The 14706-nt window shown below is 38.4% G+C and overlaps 1 protein-coding gene across 2 annotated transcripts in view; it reads left to right on the top strand.

The window, feature by feature from the left end:
- LOC102220696 (fibulin-2-like) overlaps positions 1–11531 on the top strand; it is a 32257-nt gene extending 20726 nt beyond the window's left edge. Inside the window, exons 6-17 of one of the 2 annotated variants that reach the window (XM_014471254.2) lie at positions 480–692; positions 1403–1510; positions 2743–2844; positions 4096–4227; positions 6578–6715; positions 7465–7605; positions 7859–7987; positions 8730–8855; positions 9197–9313; positions 9395–9523; positions 9918–10041; positions 10712–11531. In XM_014471254.2, coding sequence (XP_014326740.1) covers positions 480–692; positions 1403–1510; positions 2743–2844; positions 4096–4227; positions 6578–6715; positions 7465–7605; positions 7859–7987; positions 8730–8855; positions 9197–9313; positions 9395–9523; positions 9918–10041; positions 10712–11069 — 1817 coding nt within the window. In that variant the 3' untranslated portion in view covers positions 11070–11531. The remainder of the gene's footprint in view (positions 1–479; positions 693–1402; positions 1511–2742; positions 2845–4095; positions 4228–6577; positions 6716–7464; positions 7606–7858; positions 7988–8729; positions 8856–9196; positions 9314–9394; positions 9524–9917; positions 10042–10711) is intronic. The other variant, XM_023330346.1, reaches the window with a different exon arrangement.
- The last annotated feature ends 3175 nt before the right edge of the window (positions 11532–14706 follow it).

The raw sequence follows: 14706 nt of genomic DNA, 5'->3' as shown, positions 1-14706 counted from the left end.
GAGAACGAGACACAGCTGGGAACAATCAAGGGGTAGACAAGACAAAACAGAGACTCGATAGACACAGAAACCTAAAATAAACACAAAGAAAACTCAAATCCTCATATACACCACTGTTTTAATAAAGGGATTTGTGCAAAACAAACTCCAAGTATGAAGTGCTACTACTGAACAGTGCATAGAAATACTTTTCAGGAGGCCATCATTTTTGGATTAGAAAAGAAATTCCTTTTTTCATTTTTTATTTTCTCAGAAGCTGAATCTTAGGTTTTCATTAGCTGAAGCCATGATCATCAAAATGAACCAAAATAAACACTTCAAATCCATGACTCTGTATAATGAAGCTGTATGTCACATAGATATTTCTTTCTGAATTGAAATACTGAATTCAAATGTCCTTTCAACGATACTCTAAATTACTGAGGCGCACCTGTATGTTCTGAAAGGCCACTCAAACATTAATTATCCTTGTGCTTCAGTCTCAGACAGCCTATATCCTAAAGAGGCCTTCTCCATCGGCGAGGAGCGGGATGGTGAGAATGCCGTTGAGGGACCCATCGAGGACATGAATGAGTGCCTGATATATGAGGGCAACATCTGCCACCAGCGATGCATCAACACGCCCGGCTCTTACCGCTGCGAGTGCTACCCCGGCTACGTGCTGCAGGAGGACGCTTTCACTTGTGCGCAAGGTAAAATGGAGACCACAAGTCGTGGTTTGTCTCTGACATTTTCCAGTGGCGCAAACACACAAAGCGGGAGCAGCCTTCCGTGTCATTTACTCTTTAAAGTGAGATTTACGGCCCGGCTCGTATGCATGTCAGAAAGACCCCATCTGTCATTGTGTTTTATTTTTCGGACCTATTTGGTTTCCTTCCTTTCTGCAGGGCCTAATAACAATTATTCTATTTTTATACTTCCATCCTGTTCCTGGATCTTACTCACATCTTTTTCTGCTGTCAAAAGGCATTTCAACACTGTTTCATTTTTTTCTTCTTCTTCTCATTTTTGTTCTCACTTCTTGCTGAAGCCAAAAAAACTGACGTGTCTGCTCGGATGAACAGTTAAGAGGTATTTTCAGCTACTTTGCAACAGAGCAGACTTTAATCAGCAACACAAGCCTGTCTCAACAGGATACTAATGCCAGAGCTCTCAGCAAATTACAGTGAGGTATGGAACTTACTAATAAACCCAAATGTTTGTCTGAAGGCAGTGTTTATTCCTTTTTCACCTCCAGTGGAGTGACAACTTCCATCTGTAGCCACTTGGCTCACATTATTGGATTTAAATGCAATTATTTGACAACTCGGTAACTAAGACCACAGTACAGGACAGAGAGTTGTTATTAGTGATTGCAATTAAGTTTATTTCTCTTTTTCTTTCTTTACTCATGTTTGTGCAGAGAGGACGGATGAGAACAGTCTGAAGGAGTTTAATCAGGCAGCAGTGGAAACCACCTCTCCACTTCCACCTCCCACCCAGCCTTCTGTCCCACTCAACCCCTGTGAAGGTTAGACATTTGGCTTAATTACAGAAGGAGCAGCTCACAATGAGCAATTTTGTCACTTTGAAACTAAATAAATACGTTCAGTTGAGGAGCCTGCACAGGTTTCCATAAAATTATTCTTTCCATAAAGTGTAAAAAACACAAATCAAATACAGCGACTTGCAAAAGTGTATATAACTTTATTGCAGCTTGTCTTATTGCAGCCACGTACTTAAATTTTTATTCAGTACTTTGAATTTTAACTTTTATAAACAATCTTTTTTAAAGATATTTGTTAAAACTGTCATTATGTTGTGAAAGCATAACATGAGAAATATAATCTTTGAAACATTTGAGCCCCTCTACTTCTGAAGAAGCACAACCCCAGAATAAGATGCTGCCACCTTCATGGTTCACAATGGGAATGGTCAGGAAAAGAAGCAGTGTTAGTTCTTTTGCAACACATTTGTTCTTTGAATGTAGGTTCTCCTCCTAAATGTGGCAGATTGCAAACTAAGCTTTTATTACTTTGTTACACCATGGTGGTATAGTGTCGGTAAAACAATTCTGAACTTTGGATCTCTACGGCGCTTCTAGAGTTATCTCTCAACTACTAGACTCATCTTGGTGGGTTGGCGTAGTTGTGCCAAACTATTTTAATTGACAGATTATGGATTGAACAATATTTTGTTTGAGATGTTTTTCAACCTTAGACTGGGCTATGTTATAAAGCAAAACTTTATTCCTGACATGCCAGACATTTTCCTTGATTCAGTGCATTCACCAATGGCACTTTGAAAACCTACAGTCATAGGCGGACTCCATTTAGTAGTACAGGTACTTTTGAAGGCAGTTAGTTGTTACTTTAGTGAGGGGTCATACCAGACTTTCACATTGTGCACACTTGGTTTTGGTCATCCACACAAAATCCCAATGAAATATGCTGATGTTTGTGGTTGCACTGTGACAAAATGGTAAAAAGCTCAAGGGTAATACTACTTTTTTAGATACTTGCCCTTATTTAGGCTCTATGATGACATTATGGTCATAGGTTAGTTCCAGTGTGGACCAAGCTTTGGAATATCAAAACATGTTATTATGAGTTAGCTTGTTAAGCTAGTATACCTTGATGTTGCTTTTGCAGCATAAGAGTGAACTGGTGAAGCTTTAAAAGCTCCTGAAAATGCTCTTGTGTGTTTTATTGTATCAAAATTGCTGTGTAAGCTAATGACACAAAATATTTCAATATTTTTCAGGAAACGGCATTTGTGAGCAACAGTGCACCCCAGTGGGAGGAAGGCCACAGTGCTCCTGCTCCTTAGGCTTCTCCCTCAGAGCAGATGGACGTTCATGCGATGGTAATGAGCTGAAATGTCATAATAATGCAGAAAGTAATTCCATTTGGAAATCTGTGGTGACAGATGTGAACAGTAGATTGAAAATTATCCTGTACCCCGGTCTTCAGAGGAATTTTGTTTCCAGTTGGTGAAGCTGTCCTGCAGAGACTGTCTGGCCCTGATTTGTCTCTTTCACTCATCAGTGCCTTACGATTTGCAGAGGAGATACAGCTCTAATCCCCTGTGGGAGAAGTTTTCATCTTGTTCCTGAACTGTCTATAATTGATGGATTTTTCCAACTTTTCAGACATCATCAAAGTCTATCTCAACAGCAGCATACTATATATAGCCATTATGTTTCACCAAAAATTATGGCGGACAGAGAATGATCATCTCCTGATCAATGAACTGGTGTAACTGAATCTGGGTTGCTGGCTGCTTCACTCAGACACATTGGTTGATGTCTTGTTGATGTTCTTTCAACACCGTGGAACCTCTTAGGCAGCAGTGGGCTTGAGGTGTTACTGTAAAATACATTCACATATGTGCAATTAACTCATATTTTTAATTCCTCTGGTCAGAGGAAACCAAAACCTTTGGAAAATATGCAAACATATGTTGGAGAGCTACTGCTGCGTATCGACCTGAGCAAAACATCTATCAAGTAATTGTGGAAGAAGACCTGTCCTTGACAGGAGCGGAAGTTCACCCTGCAGCCAGACAACAACCCTACACACACAGCCAGAGATTTTTTTAGAGACTGCTTTAGATCAGACCATATCAATTTGTCAGAATAACTATAAAATAATCCATCCAATCATCCATGCACTGTGACACACTATCTTAGCAACCATTATTCTCCTCTCCGAATAATGGTGGAAAGAAACCAAACATCTCCTGAACAATGAAGTGTCTGTCCAAGCTGTCTCTTAGGTCAAACTTATAAGATTTAAGCCATAACCACGGTTCCGTCTGCTGCTTCACATCAGCTGGCTGTTGAAAGTGGCACAGAGAGTGGCTCCGAGTGCTGACAAATTTCTTATTGTATAAATGTTATTCTCAGTTTCTTTGTCTTCTATCTCTCTGCTGAAGGAGGCTCTGACTTGTCTCTTTAATCTGTTTCTAACTGCCGACTGTCACATTCAGAACTCGCAGTTGTTGACATTTATTGTACATCTTCTTGTCTGCTTTCTCTAAATCTTTTTACTTGTCCTTGCGTTCTATGCGCCTGTCATTGTTTGTATCCTGAAGCGTCTTGATTCTTTTCTGCAGACGTGGATGAGTGTTTGTCTGCACATGGCTGCCAGCTTAACGAGCGCTGCGTGAACACAAGGGGGAGTTATGTCTGTCAGAGACTGATCACCTGCCTGCCTGGATACCAAATCAGCAACGACATTTGTGAAGGTACTCTTCACTTTATCAGCACTGAGCTGTATCAGTGGGCTCACTTCCACCCACTGTGACCATTTTACCAAGGGAGGGATTTTGTGTAGCTGGATGTTCACAATGTCAGGAAAGTGCATTGTTCAAGAATAATCTGCTGTACCTCCCCTGGGAGTTAGGCATTGCACATTAAACAAACCCCCCATCCCCTCAAATATACAAATTATTTAACTTAAAATGTCAGCTCACACAAGAAAGCATAACGATGACCTTTTTTTTTTTACCGCCTCAATTGTTATTGTTTGCTATTAACAAACTCTTAAAAGGGTTGCCTGTGTGGTCGTTGTGGGCAGCACCCAACCTTGAGATTGTAATAGTAATCCTCCCAATACGTCTCATTATTTCCATGCTCCATAAATTGGGACCTTTCAGAAGTCTCATTCCCAAAGCTGCAGCGGTGTTCATGAGAAAAGGGTCGTCATGATGAGGGTGTTTCAGATGGACTATGAGGGCTATTTTCCGCCGGACATGGGGTTCAATGGTTCAGGCTCATGGATCCAGCTAATCCTCACTCCTAATGGAGGTTGATTCTTATAACAAGTCCTCTGTGGTTATTTGTTATCTTTGAACAACTGGCAGAAACAGGGACTGCAAAATAAATATTCTACTCAAACTACTCAAGGGATTTTGTTATGGGTGCTATTGAAGTATAAGGTCTTAAAGTTCCTTTTATGTACCAGCACAAAGTCAAGCCCAGTCTCTGCTTTAAATGGAAGAGTTCAAGTTTCTTTGTTTCTTGTTTATGAGTAATAAATAAGACACAGGGGGAAAAATACAGAAGGACTGGGAACAACTCAGCACAAATGCTTTAGCTTTAATGGTCCATCCATGTTCTGGTGTTTCACCTGTGATTTTGAGATATATTGTAGATTATGCCAAAAACAGATGCATCTGCTCTGGATGGTTTCTGGCCATCTCATTTTAAAGATTTCAAATCACATTCAGTGTAGCAGACCTTGTACTCCCTTGAGGAATTATAAAGCCTTTATGGGAGAAGGTTAGTTTTATTTATTTTCCCTTAAATGTTGCCTCATTCTTCAGAAAAAAAAAAAAAAATTGGGGTTGAGCCACACACTTGAGTATGTAGGTTGAGCCCATAAAAATGTGTCAGCAACTCTGCTTAGTGGACTTCAAATCCAAATACTATATACTGTAGATTAGCTTGGCAGAAGAAGATGTTAAGTATTAGCAGGGTGGATTGGACACCTTTTTAAATTTAAAGGGAAACAAACACGCTTTCCTGCAGTATGAGATTTATTGTCAATAAGCATTGTTACAACAAAGAAACAATTGACTGAATGCAAATTTCCTTATGTCTTGTCTAATAAGGAAATTTGTGTATTGCATAATGTTTAAACTGCTTTTCCTGTTATATACTGGATTCTTTAGAGACACATAACAAGGTTATACTGTAAAGCTCTTTTGCTACATTGGAGGTTTTGTCTACATCAAAATCTTCTATGTATTTAAGAAGATTATCTCAAAGCATTGTTAACAATGCATCAGAAAGATACATTTGTCTTAAACATTGGGGTCATATTTTATTATTGTATGCCCTGCTCTTTCAACATTTGTGTTATGAGTAAAAGGATTAGGACAGAGGTAAATTTATTCAAATATTACAAACCTGTGTTTCATTATTTTACTCAGTTTGCCCGTTCTCTGTGAGGGAGGTTGCTGTTCTCTTACTCATTTTTAACTTGTGGGTTTTTTTTTTTACGTTTTCTTAGAATCATGTTTATGTCAACTGAAAAGTGCACAGTCCCACTCTCCTGCTCCTAAAAACTAACCTTATCTGTGAAGGCCTGTCTGTTGCAGGCTTGCAGCTAATGGGCTTCTTTTCAGCTGCTACTGTGCCAAAATCCTGCAAACCTGCTAGAAACCAAAGCAAAATCATAATAACTTTTTTGTCCTCAAAGATTTCAAAGTTTCATTTCATACATTGACAGCAGATGGGCAAGATTGATTTAGAAAACATAAATCTTTCAGGATACAGGTGGTGGATTGTTCTGGAGGAGGGTTTTGCATTTATCAATGTCACACAGTAAGGATTGAATGATGCGTAGGTTCACTGTTGTTTTTACTTATAAGCAGTATTCATCAAATAATAATAATAATAATAGAAAAATTCTGTGTATTTTAATTGTGTTAAGACTGACTTGCAAAGAAGATGCTTTCAAGATGGTAAACATGCAGTTTACTACTGAACTACAGTGCCATCCAGTGGAAATATGCTGCATTACACCCACTTAACTTATTTACAGTACGTGATTTTCTCTGTCTTCATTTGTTTGTCGCTGTTTGTTCCCAGACATTGATGAGTGCATGATGGGAAATCACAACTGTGGAGACAGGCTTGTGTGCTTGAACATAGCCGGCTCATTCAGGTGCAACCCCAAACCTGTCTGTCCTGCAGGATTTAAACAGGACTCACAGGGCAACTGCATAGGTAAGACAGATTTTGTTTTACAATTAATTAATTGGTCACTGCTAATTATATGAAAAGGTTAATAAAATGAAAGAAAGATCATATTTTTTGAAATAGATGGATATACAAAAGCTTTCACAAATAAATTTCTCTCTAGTTTGAACAATTGCTGACAGACCAAAGACAAGTAAAAAAAAAAAAAGAAGTTTGCATTGTGTTGAAATTTGATGACATGCAACATTATGATATCCCTTATCTTATTTGCAAACCGATGAGTGAATCAGCCAAGGAATTTTCCCACACATGACTCACTGTCTACGGAGATGCACGGTTGTACGCCATGCAGATGAATCAATTTTGTTGCAGTGGCAGAGGGGTTAAATGCCACACAGACAGGAGATCAGAGCAGTAGCTGTGAGGGGTTACAGAGGGGGTGGATAAAAGCCAATCCTCTGTCCTCCTCCAGTACAAACTGATGCTGTGGAATTAGCCCCCAGGGGCAGGAACTTGGGCATGTCAAGGCAGCAGACGCCTCTATAAAAGGACTGCAGCAGAAATGCTCTGTGAAATGACAAACTGGAGAAAGTGCAACAACAAAGCTGTCCAAGAGAATGTGACTGTGTGATGTGTTTGCTTTGATATCACAGCACGGTGTGGCTAAAGTAATGCCCCCTGGTCTCTCGTGCCTTGTCTGTGTGGCTACAGGGTTCTCGTCCCATCTTTTGCTTTCTGCCCTTTTTTCTCTTTCCCTCTCTGTATCTCCATACCAGATATCGATGAGTGTACTACTTTGACCCAGCCATGCAGTTCAGGATTTACCTGCATCAACACAGCGGGGTCATACATTTGCCAAAGGAAGATAATATGTAGCCGTGGTTATCATGCAAGCCCTGATGGATCCAGATGTATTGGTAAGATTTGCAATCATTGCACAAGATGCACAAATCATCAGATTTGATATACAGACTCAAAGTCAATTTGAGCAGAACAGATTTGTCTCACAGGAACATGCAGAGTGCTTAACTGAAATAGTCACACATTGGTCAAAGACTGAGAAGATCATCATTTCTATGATATTTAAACTGGAAATCTTCAAATGTTGCCATATTAGGCGTCTGGGTACTGGGAGTTTGACATCTTTATGAGTTTTTTTATCTCTCCTAGATGTGAATGAATGTGAGAGTGGCCTGCATCGATGTGCAGAGGGACAGTTGTGCCACAATATGGCTGGCTCATATCGTTGTGAGTGCCGGACGGGGTACCAGTATGATTCATTCAGGAGGATGTGCGTAGGTATGCTGAACATTATATGTGCTTAATCAAAAGGAACAAAAATTCTGTGTTAGATTCAATGATGGATTTAGATTATGGCATTGCAAATTATGTGAGCAAGTCTAACCTAAGTGTGATCAATAATTTGTTTAAAGTTTTTGCTAAGGTTGAAATGAAAATAAAATTCTTAATTTTTCATGGTCTTATTATGACACATGAATGTTTCGGATTTCTAATGAGTTTTAAAAGCCAAAGTTATTGCATTTTAGGTCTACACCAGCATCAGCAGGCACCGTCAGAGCTTCTTCAGGATTTTTTCTAGTTTTCTACTTATTCTGTTTTGGTTTTCTTGTCTTCAGTTCTTAGTAATTTTGTCACTCTCACCCTTTAGCTCTAGAGGACCATTTTAATTCTCTGCCTGCTGTTTATTATTGTGGCTCTGAAGCAGTCCAGTCTTGTGCCTCTTGAATAAGCGAGTAGATTACAGATCACTGCTGCTGCTGCTTCACTCTCAGCATGAGTTTCACTGTGTTGTGATTCTCATAATAATACACTCCACTCAAGTGTTTAGACTATCAGCAGACAGATGAGTAGCACACATACACACTTTTGTGCAGGACGCTAAGAATGCACATTCTGTCTTTAACACATGCACCTGCACATATGGGTGCCAACATGCATGAAGCGCCCTTTTCCAAGGTATGATGATGATGATGATGATGATGATGATGATGATGATGATGATGGTCCTTCCTCCCCTCAGATATAAACGAGTGTTGGCGCTACCCTGGCCGTCTGTGTGCCCAGACCTGTGAGAACACCCCGGGCTCTTATGAATGCTCGTGCACCTCTGGTTTCCGCTTATCTGCTGATGGCAAGAGCTGTGAAGGTGTGTTTTTGTTAATGTCAGTCGGTCTGAGCGTTTGTGCGTGTTGCTGCATGTTTTTTTTTTTGTTTTTTTTTTTTGGTAGATTTGTGTGTGAAAATATGCATGTCTGGACAGTGAGCTTGTGTACATTCACAAACAGTGTGGCTTAAAGGGTAAAGCTGGTTCTGGAAGTTTGATTAGTTGGATTAGTGTCACTATATGCCATGCCTAGAAGCGAAAACGCAGCCAAAAGTATAATTGTCTTAATGACAACATCTTGTTTATACTTGTTGATTAAAACATTGAAGATTCTTTGATCAAGTGAATTGTGACACTAATGAGTTCTAACCTCCAATCTACAGATGTGAACGAGTGTTTGACTAGCCAGTGCAGTCAGGAGTGTGCCAACATCTACGGTTCCTACCAATGCTACTGCAGAAAGGGTTACTACCTCAGGGAGGATAGACACACCTGTGAAGGTGGGCACTTCAAACCTCAAATTCATACCAGACTTATGAGAGATTCATACCTTAATTTAATTAATCTTCTTTGTCATTCAGACATTGATGAATGTTCCCAGAGCATTGGCCACCTTTGTACCTACAGGTGTGTGAATACTCCAGGCAATTACCAGTGCGCGTGTCCTGAATATGGCTACGCCATGTCCCCAAATGGACGCTCTTGCAGAGGTAAGTGACTTAATCCCTCCTCCCAACACCAAACTGGAAGATATTTACTGTGTTGCAGCTAATTCTGCACCGGTCTGCCTCACTGAGTTCTTCTCTGAAATTAATTCAGAAAATGATCAGCACCCATTTACCTTTAACAGAGTATGGTGTGAAAGTTTTGCTCAGATAAAAATAATTGATAGTCTTACAGTGGTACAATAATTACACACTCTATAAAATTTTATTGGCCTAAAAATCTTGTCTTGCTAATTTGATTTTTTTTCCAGCTGGGTAACCTTTCTTGTTTTTTTTAGCTTTAAGGGATATCATAATGTTGCATGTCATCAATTTATCCTCCAGTAGTGAACACTTGGCAAATAAACCAATCATTTTGTTCTTTCACTCCTTGATTTAGATATTGATGAATGCGCCACGGGGACTCATAACTGCTCTCTGGGTGAGAAGTGCTACAACATCCAAGGAGGGTACCGCTGCCTTTCGCTTAACTGTCCACCAAACTTCCGCAAAGTGACTGACACGTAAGTTGTATCAACAATTTAAAGTCAATCAATTCTGATTGAGAAAATATTTAGCATAGCTAAGATGATTAGCATTGCTAAGACAATTCTTGGCTAAAAGTTAAACATTTCCTCCAAAAATCTGAAGCTCTGAAAATTAATGTTTTCAAAAACTACTTGTGCAGCAGACAGTCAGTTTTACTTAATGTCTGTGTCAGTTTGGGCAGCACCTTAACCAGTTGCAATGTGGCAATGTATTTTTTGAAAACAAAGAAATGTGTTTACTAACAGAGGTTGGACAGAACTGAAGGCAGCAGACTACCTTAAGTTTATACCTTCCTAATATTCAACTCTAATTAAACTGCTTGACCCACTAAGTGTTAAATATGTAATGTAATAAAACATGATATAATATAATATAACTCTTAACTTGTTTTAAATATTAGTACTATCATCTTTTATAGTTATTAGCTTTTCTTAAACATTAACTTCTCCTCCTGATCCTCAAAAATGAGATATCTCAGAATGCTGTTGTAGGTAACATACTGACTACTTGTAGCTACTCTACACTTTCCCACAGTTTTTAAAAAAAACAAACTTAAACAAACAATACATTTCCAAAAATTTTGAATTGTACAACTGAGCGACAGCACCTTCCATGTACATTTTTTCCTTCCTTCGTTGCTTGTAGACGCTGTGAGCGGATCAGCTGTCTCGACTACCTACAGTGTCAGAACTCTCCTCAGAGAATCACCTACTACTACCTCAGCTTCCAGTCCAACATCGTCATCCCCGCTCAGATCTTCCGCATTGGTCCGGCTCCCGCCTACTCTGGAGACAACGTTATTGTGACTATCACAGAGGGGAATGAGGAAAACTACTTCAGCACCAGGAAACTGAATGCCTACACTGGTGCTGTGTTCCTACAGCGACAGGTGCAGAGCCCACAGGATTTTCTGATCACAGTAGAGATGAAACTTTGGAGGCAGGGGAAATTTGCCACCTTCCAAGCCAGGCTTTACGTCTTCATCACACCAAATTTACTCTAATGAGTGCTTGTGGTGAGGCCATTATGGAATGCAGTTAATACAGTAAACTATGTCCTTTCCAATCAATATTTAACAATGTCGTTCTCTGTTGTGATAACTTTGAACTGTTTGAGGAAGTTGTTGCTAGAAAAGTAGAATTTTAAAAAGATTACATCCTGTCATTTTTGTCACTAAGACTGCAATAAATCATCCAGTTTTGATTTATTTTGTCATATTACATTTCATATTTTCAAAATGTGTTTTCTGCAAAACTCAATGCCTCTAAGATTAAAACCTAATAATCAAATTTTTATGTCTAGATTATTTCAGCTCAATCTAACATTTTGTCTTACTTTGCAACGTGCACTGCTGCCTGTGTGTGTGTTTAAGAACTTAATTTAATGTTACCATATTTGTATGGAAAAATGTTTATCCCTGTAATTAAATATATTGCAAGTAGATGTATCATATTTCTATGTTGAATTTTGAGGTTTTATATATATATATATATATATATATATATATATATATATATATATATATATATATATATATAGACCTTATATATATATAGTATTTTATACAAATATTTTAGAAAAAAATAAAGCTGTATCCTTTCTACAGACCTCATAGAAACTCATAGATAATAAATGATGGATTATAAAAGAAGTGTTTGTAAGTCCAATTATTATTATTATGAGGGCTTAAGAACTTAACACAAGATAAAAAGTGTTGCACTTCCACCTGCAGGAGTAAAAAGGTATTGCATTTTACTCTGTATAATTTGGACTTAAATAAAAAAGTATAAACAGAAGCAAATAATGATCTCCATACTAAACATACTTTTTAGTGCTGCTGTAATTACCAGAAAGGTTATTTATATTAATCTGTGTCACATATCAGTTTTCTGTTCACCTTAATGAATTACAGTTTCTTTAGCAATCCTTCCTCTTCACATGACTCATGATAATAGCTTCCGTTTAGTGACTGAGATGTTACTCCTGGTATGCATGGTTCATGACAGGGCCCCGCACACTGACTGATGTCTCTTTCCTCTAATTTGTTTTATCTGCTCTTCAAGAAAAGGTAGTGATACCTTTAAGGAGAGGGAGAACTAAGGAGCCCTGAAAGAGGAGCTAAACACATATCTGTCAAAGATTTAAGGGCCACTGACAGGAAATTTCATCTCACACAAAAGGGAAGTGAATGCGCAGTAGCAAATTGGAAAATATCCACAAAGTCGCTATAATTAGCATTCCCAATGCTGCAAAATGGCATCCATAATGGCTGGTGCTTCCTTTGCAATATATCAATTGAAAGCAGCTAATGTTAGTACAACTATAAATAATGCATTATTTTAGCATCAGATAAATTTCTTTCTTCAAAACCATGGAGCAGAGAGGGAAGAACTGATTTAAGGAAAATTAATGTAGAATACTCTCACTTTCATCAGGGTGAAATCACACTCCAGCACCTTTCTTCATGATGCTCCAGCTGGATTTAATGGATTTAATTAATGTTGCTTCAAAGTTGAAACTTTGCTTCAACTTTGAAGCAAAGTTGTAAGTAGTGGAAGCAAAAATGTGATTAGTTTGCAGTTTTAGACACCGTACTCATAAAATCAAGAAATATGACCCAAGCACTGCCTTTTGATGCGGCTCTACCATTAACCTTCTTTCCTCGACTCCCTGTGTTAGCAGTGAGCTTCAGATTTGTCTCCAAGGGACATTTTGTCAGTGTGTTGTTTGTGTTGGTCAGTTACCTCTTCTTCTAAAGATTCAATCTGGGTACACTAAAAGTCTAATGAAAATACTACTAATTTTGTGGAAAGACAAAATTAAATATTAAATAAATATTAACTTAATCAGCAGACGGACAGCAAATTTGCCTGAGGGATTTCCTTTTAAACCAGTACTGAGATGCAGAAAACCAAAGATTTACTATAAACAAAAAATGTCGACCAGGTCAGCCAACATGATTTCATTGACCTCTTTGGTAAAAACAGCATCTCCAAGCTGATACCAAGTGTTTGGTGGGTTGAGTTCAGGACAGCAGGCAGATCATTGGATCCTCTCCTCGTTCATGGTAGTAGGTTCTATTAAACATCACTTTGTGGAGGAATGGACATCTTGGAGGATATACATGTAATTTTTAAGAAGCATTGTTACAACAACAAATAATTAACCAAACTCAAAGATACCTAGATTTTGTGCTATGGTTATATAGAAATCTAGCTTAAAACCTATAGAAAGTGAGTCGACATTGAGAAGAGTTTTTGGGGTTCTGGTTCTGGTCTGTTTTTGCTTTTAATCTTTTTAATTCTGTATTTGCCTTCACAAGTGTTAAATAGCTTTTACATCTCCATATCTTACCGTGAAGTTAGGTCAGGTCAGTGGTTCCCAAAGTGTGAGGGGCTGGTGTAGTGCCATTGGGGGGGCGCGGGAAGCGGTTTGGATGTACTATCTGTAAAGATGGTTTGTAGTATTTTGTTGCAACCTGAAGTGTGAAATAAATTTCAGTGGAGTTTGAAAACAAACTATGTGTACAGGTTTATGTCTGGTTGAATGATGTGTGCCCAGTTGATTTTTTTTTTCTTTTTTGGGGGGGGGATTTTATTGTAATCTATAGGGGGGCCCAGAAAATCTTTGGGAACCACTGGGTTAGTTCATTGGTCTCACGTCATTGCTGTTAATTAGTTTTCCAGTTATGTTTTTTCTCTCAACTGTCTTCCTTGTTTCATTTACTTCCTTGTTCGTTTTTCTTCTATTGCTCTAGTTAAACCTGTTCCTGAGTTTCTATTTTCTTGGTTGTGTACTTTTAATCATGCAGATGTTTGTCAATGCTTCATTTCTAGATGATTTTTGTGATTTTCCAGTTTGTATTCATGTTTTACCATCTACCCTGGTCATGGTTTCTTAGATTTCTGCTTCTCATAGCTGAACCTCATCAGGTAATCATCCACCTGGTTCCTATTCTGTAATCACCCCACCCTGTATAAAACTGCCTGGACTTTTAAGCTCTTTGTTAGATTCTGTTTCATTAATCATACATCCAGGTGCCACATTGCTGGAGTTCATTATGAACTTCCGTATTCATGAGTTGATATGTTCGTCCAATAGAAATGTGCAGGATACCTGCTTTATCAGATAAAAAAAATACAAATTCAGAAAATTATTTAAACAGTAACTTAAGTTAAAAAAAAACCCAACACAAACACTTTTTTAAAAAGTCAGGCTTTATAATTTTTTAAGACCATGGTTTCCAGCATTGTGACTTTTTTTAAGATGGTAAAAAGAGTCACAATGTAAACCTATTTATAGCACTTATTTAAACAATCCAGATCAGATGTTTAACATCATCAGCATTGTAGTATAGATCTTCACACTTTTGCAAAATGACCATATAGACTGCTTTTAACTTCTACTTATGAAATAGTTCTGGGGAAAAAACTGCATTCTTACAATATTGGTGAAATGTCAGACAAAATGTGAAAACGTTTTTCTATTGCTAGGATGATGATCGCAGTTTTGAACAAAACGTGCGTCCTCTTTAAAAGGGGAAACCAAGAGCTCTGTAGTGATGTGGTTTAGCTGTACAGTTTGGGCGGAGGTCATTGCAAAGGGAGGGATGAGGATGATGAGCTGGGAGGGAGGGGGGA

Source organism: Xiphophorus maculatus, chromosome 1 (assembly GCF_002775205.1).
Source record: "Xiphophorus maculatus strain JP 163 A chromosome 1, X_maculatus-5.0-male, whole genome shotgun sequence".
NCBI classification, from domain to species: Eukaryota; Metazoa; Chordata; class Actinopteri; order Cyprinodontiformes; family Poeciliidae; genus Xiphophorus; species Xiphophorus maculatus.
The sequence above is the reverse complement of the archived record's forward strand: the minus strand, read 5'-3'. Positions and strand labels throughout refer to the sequence as shown.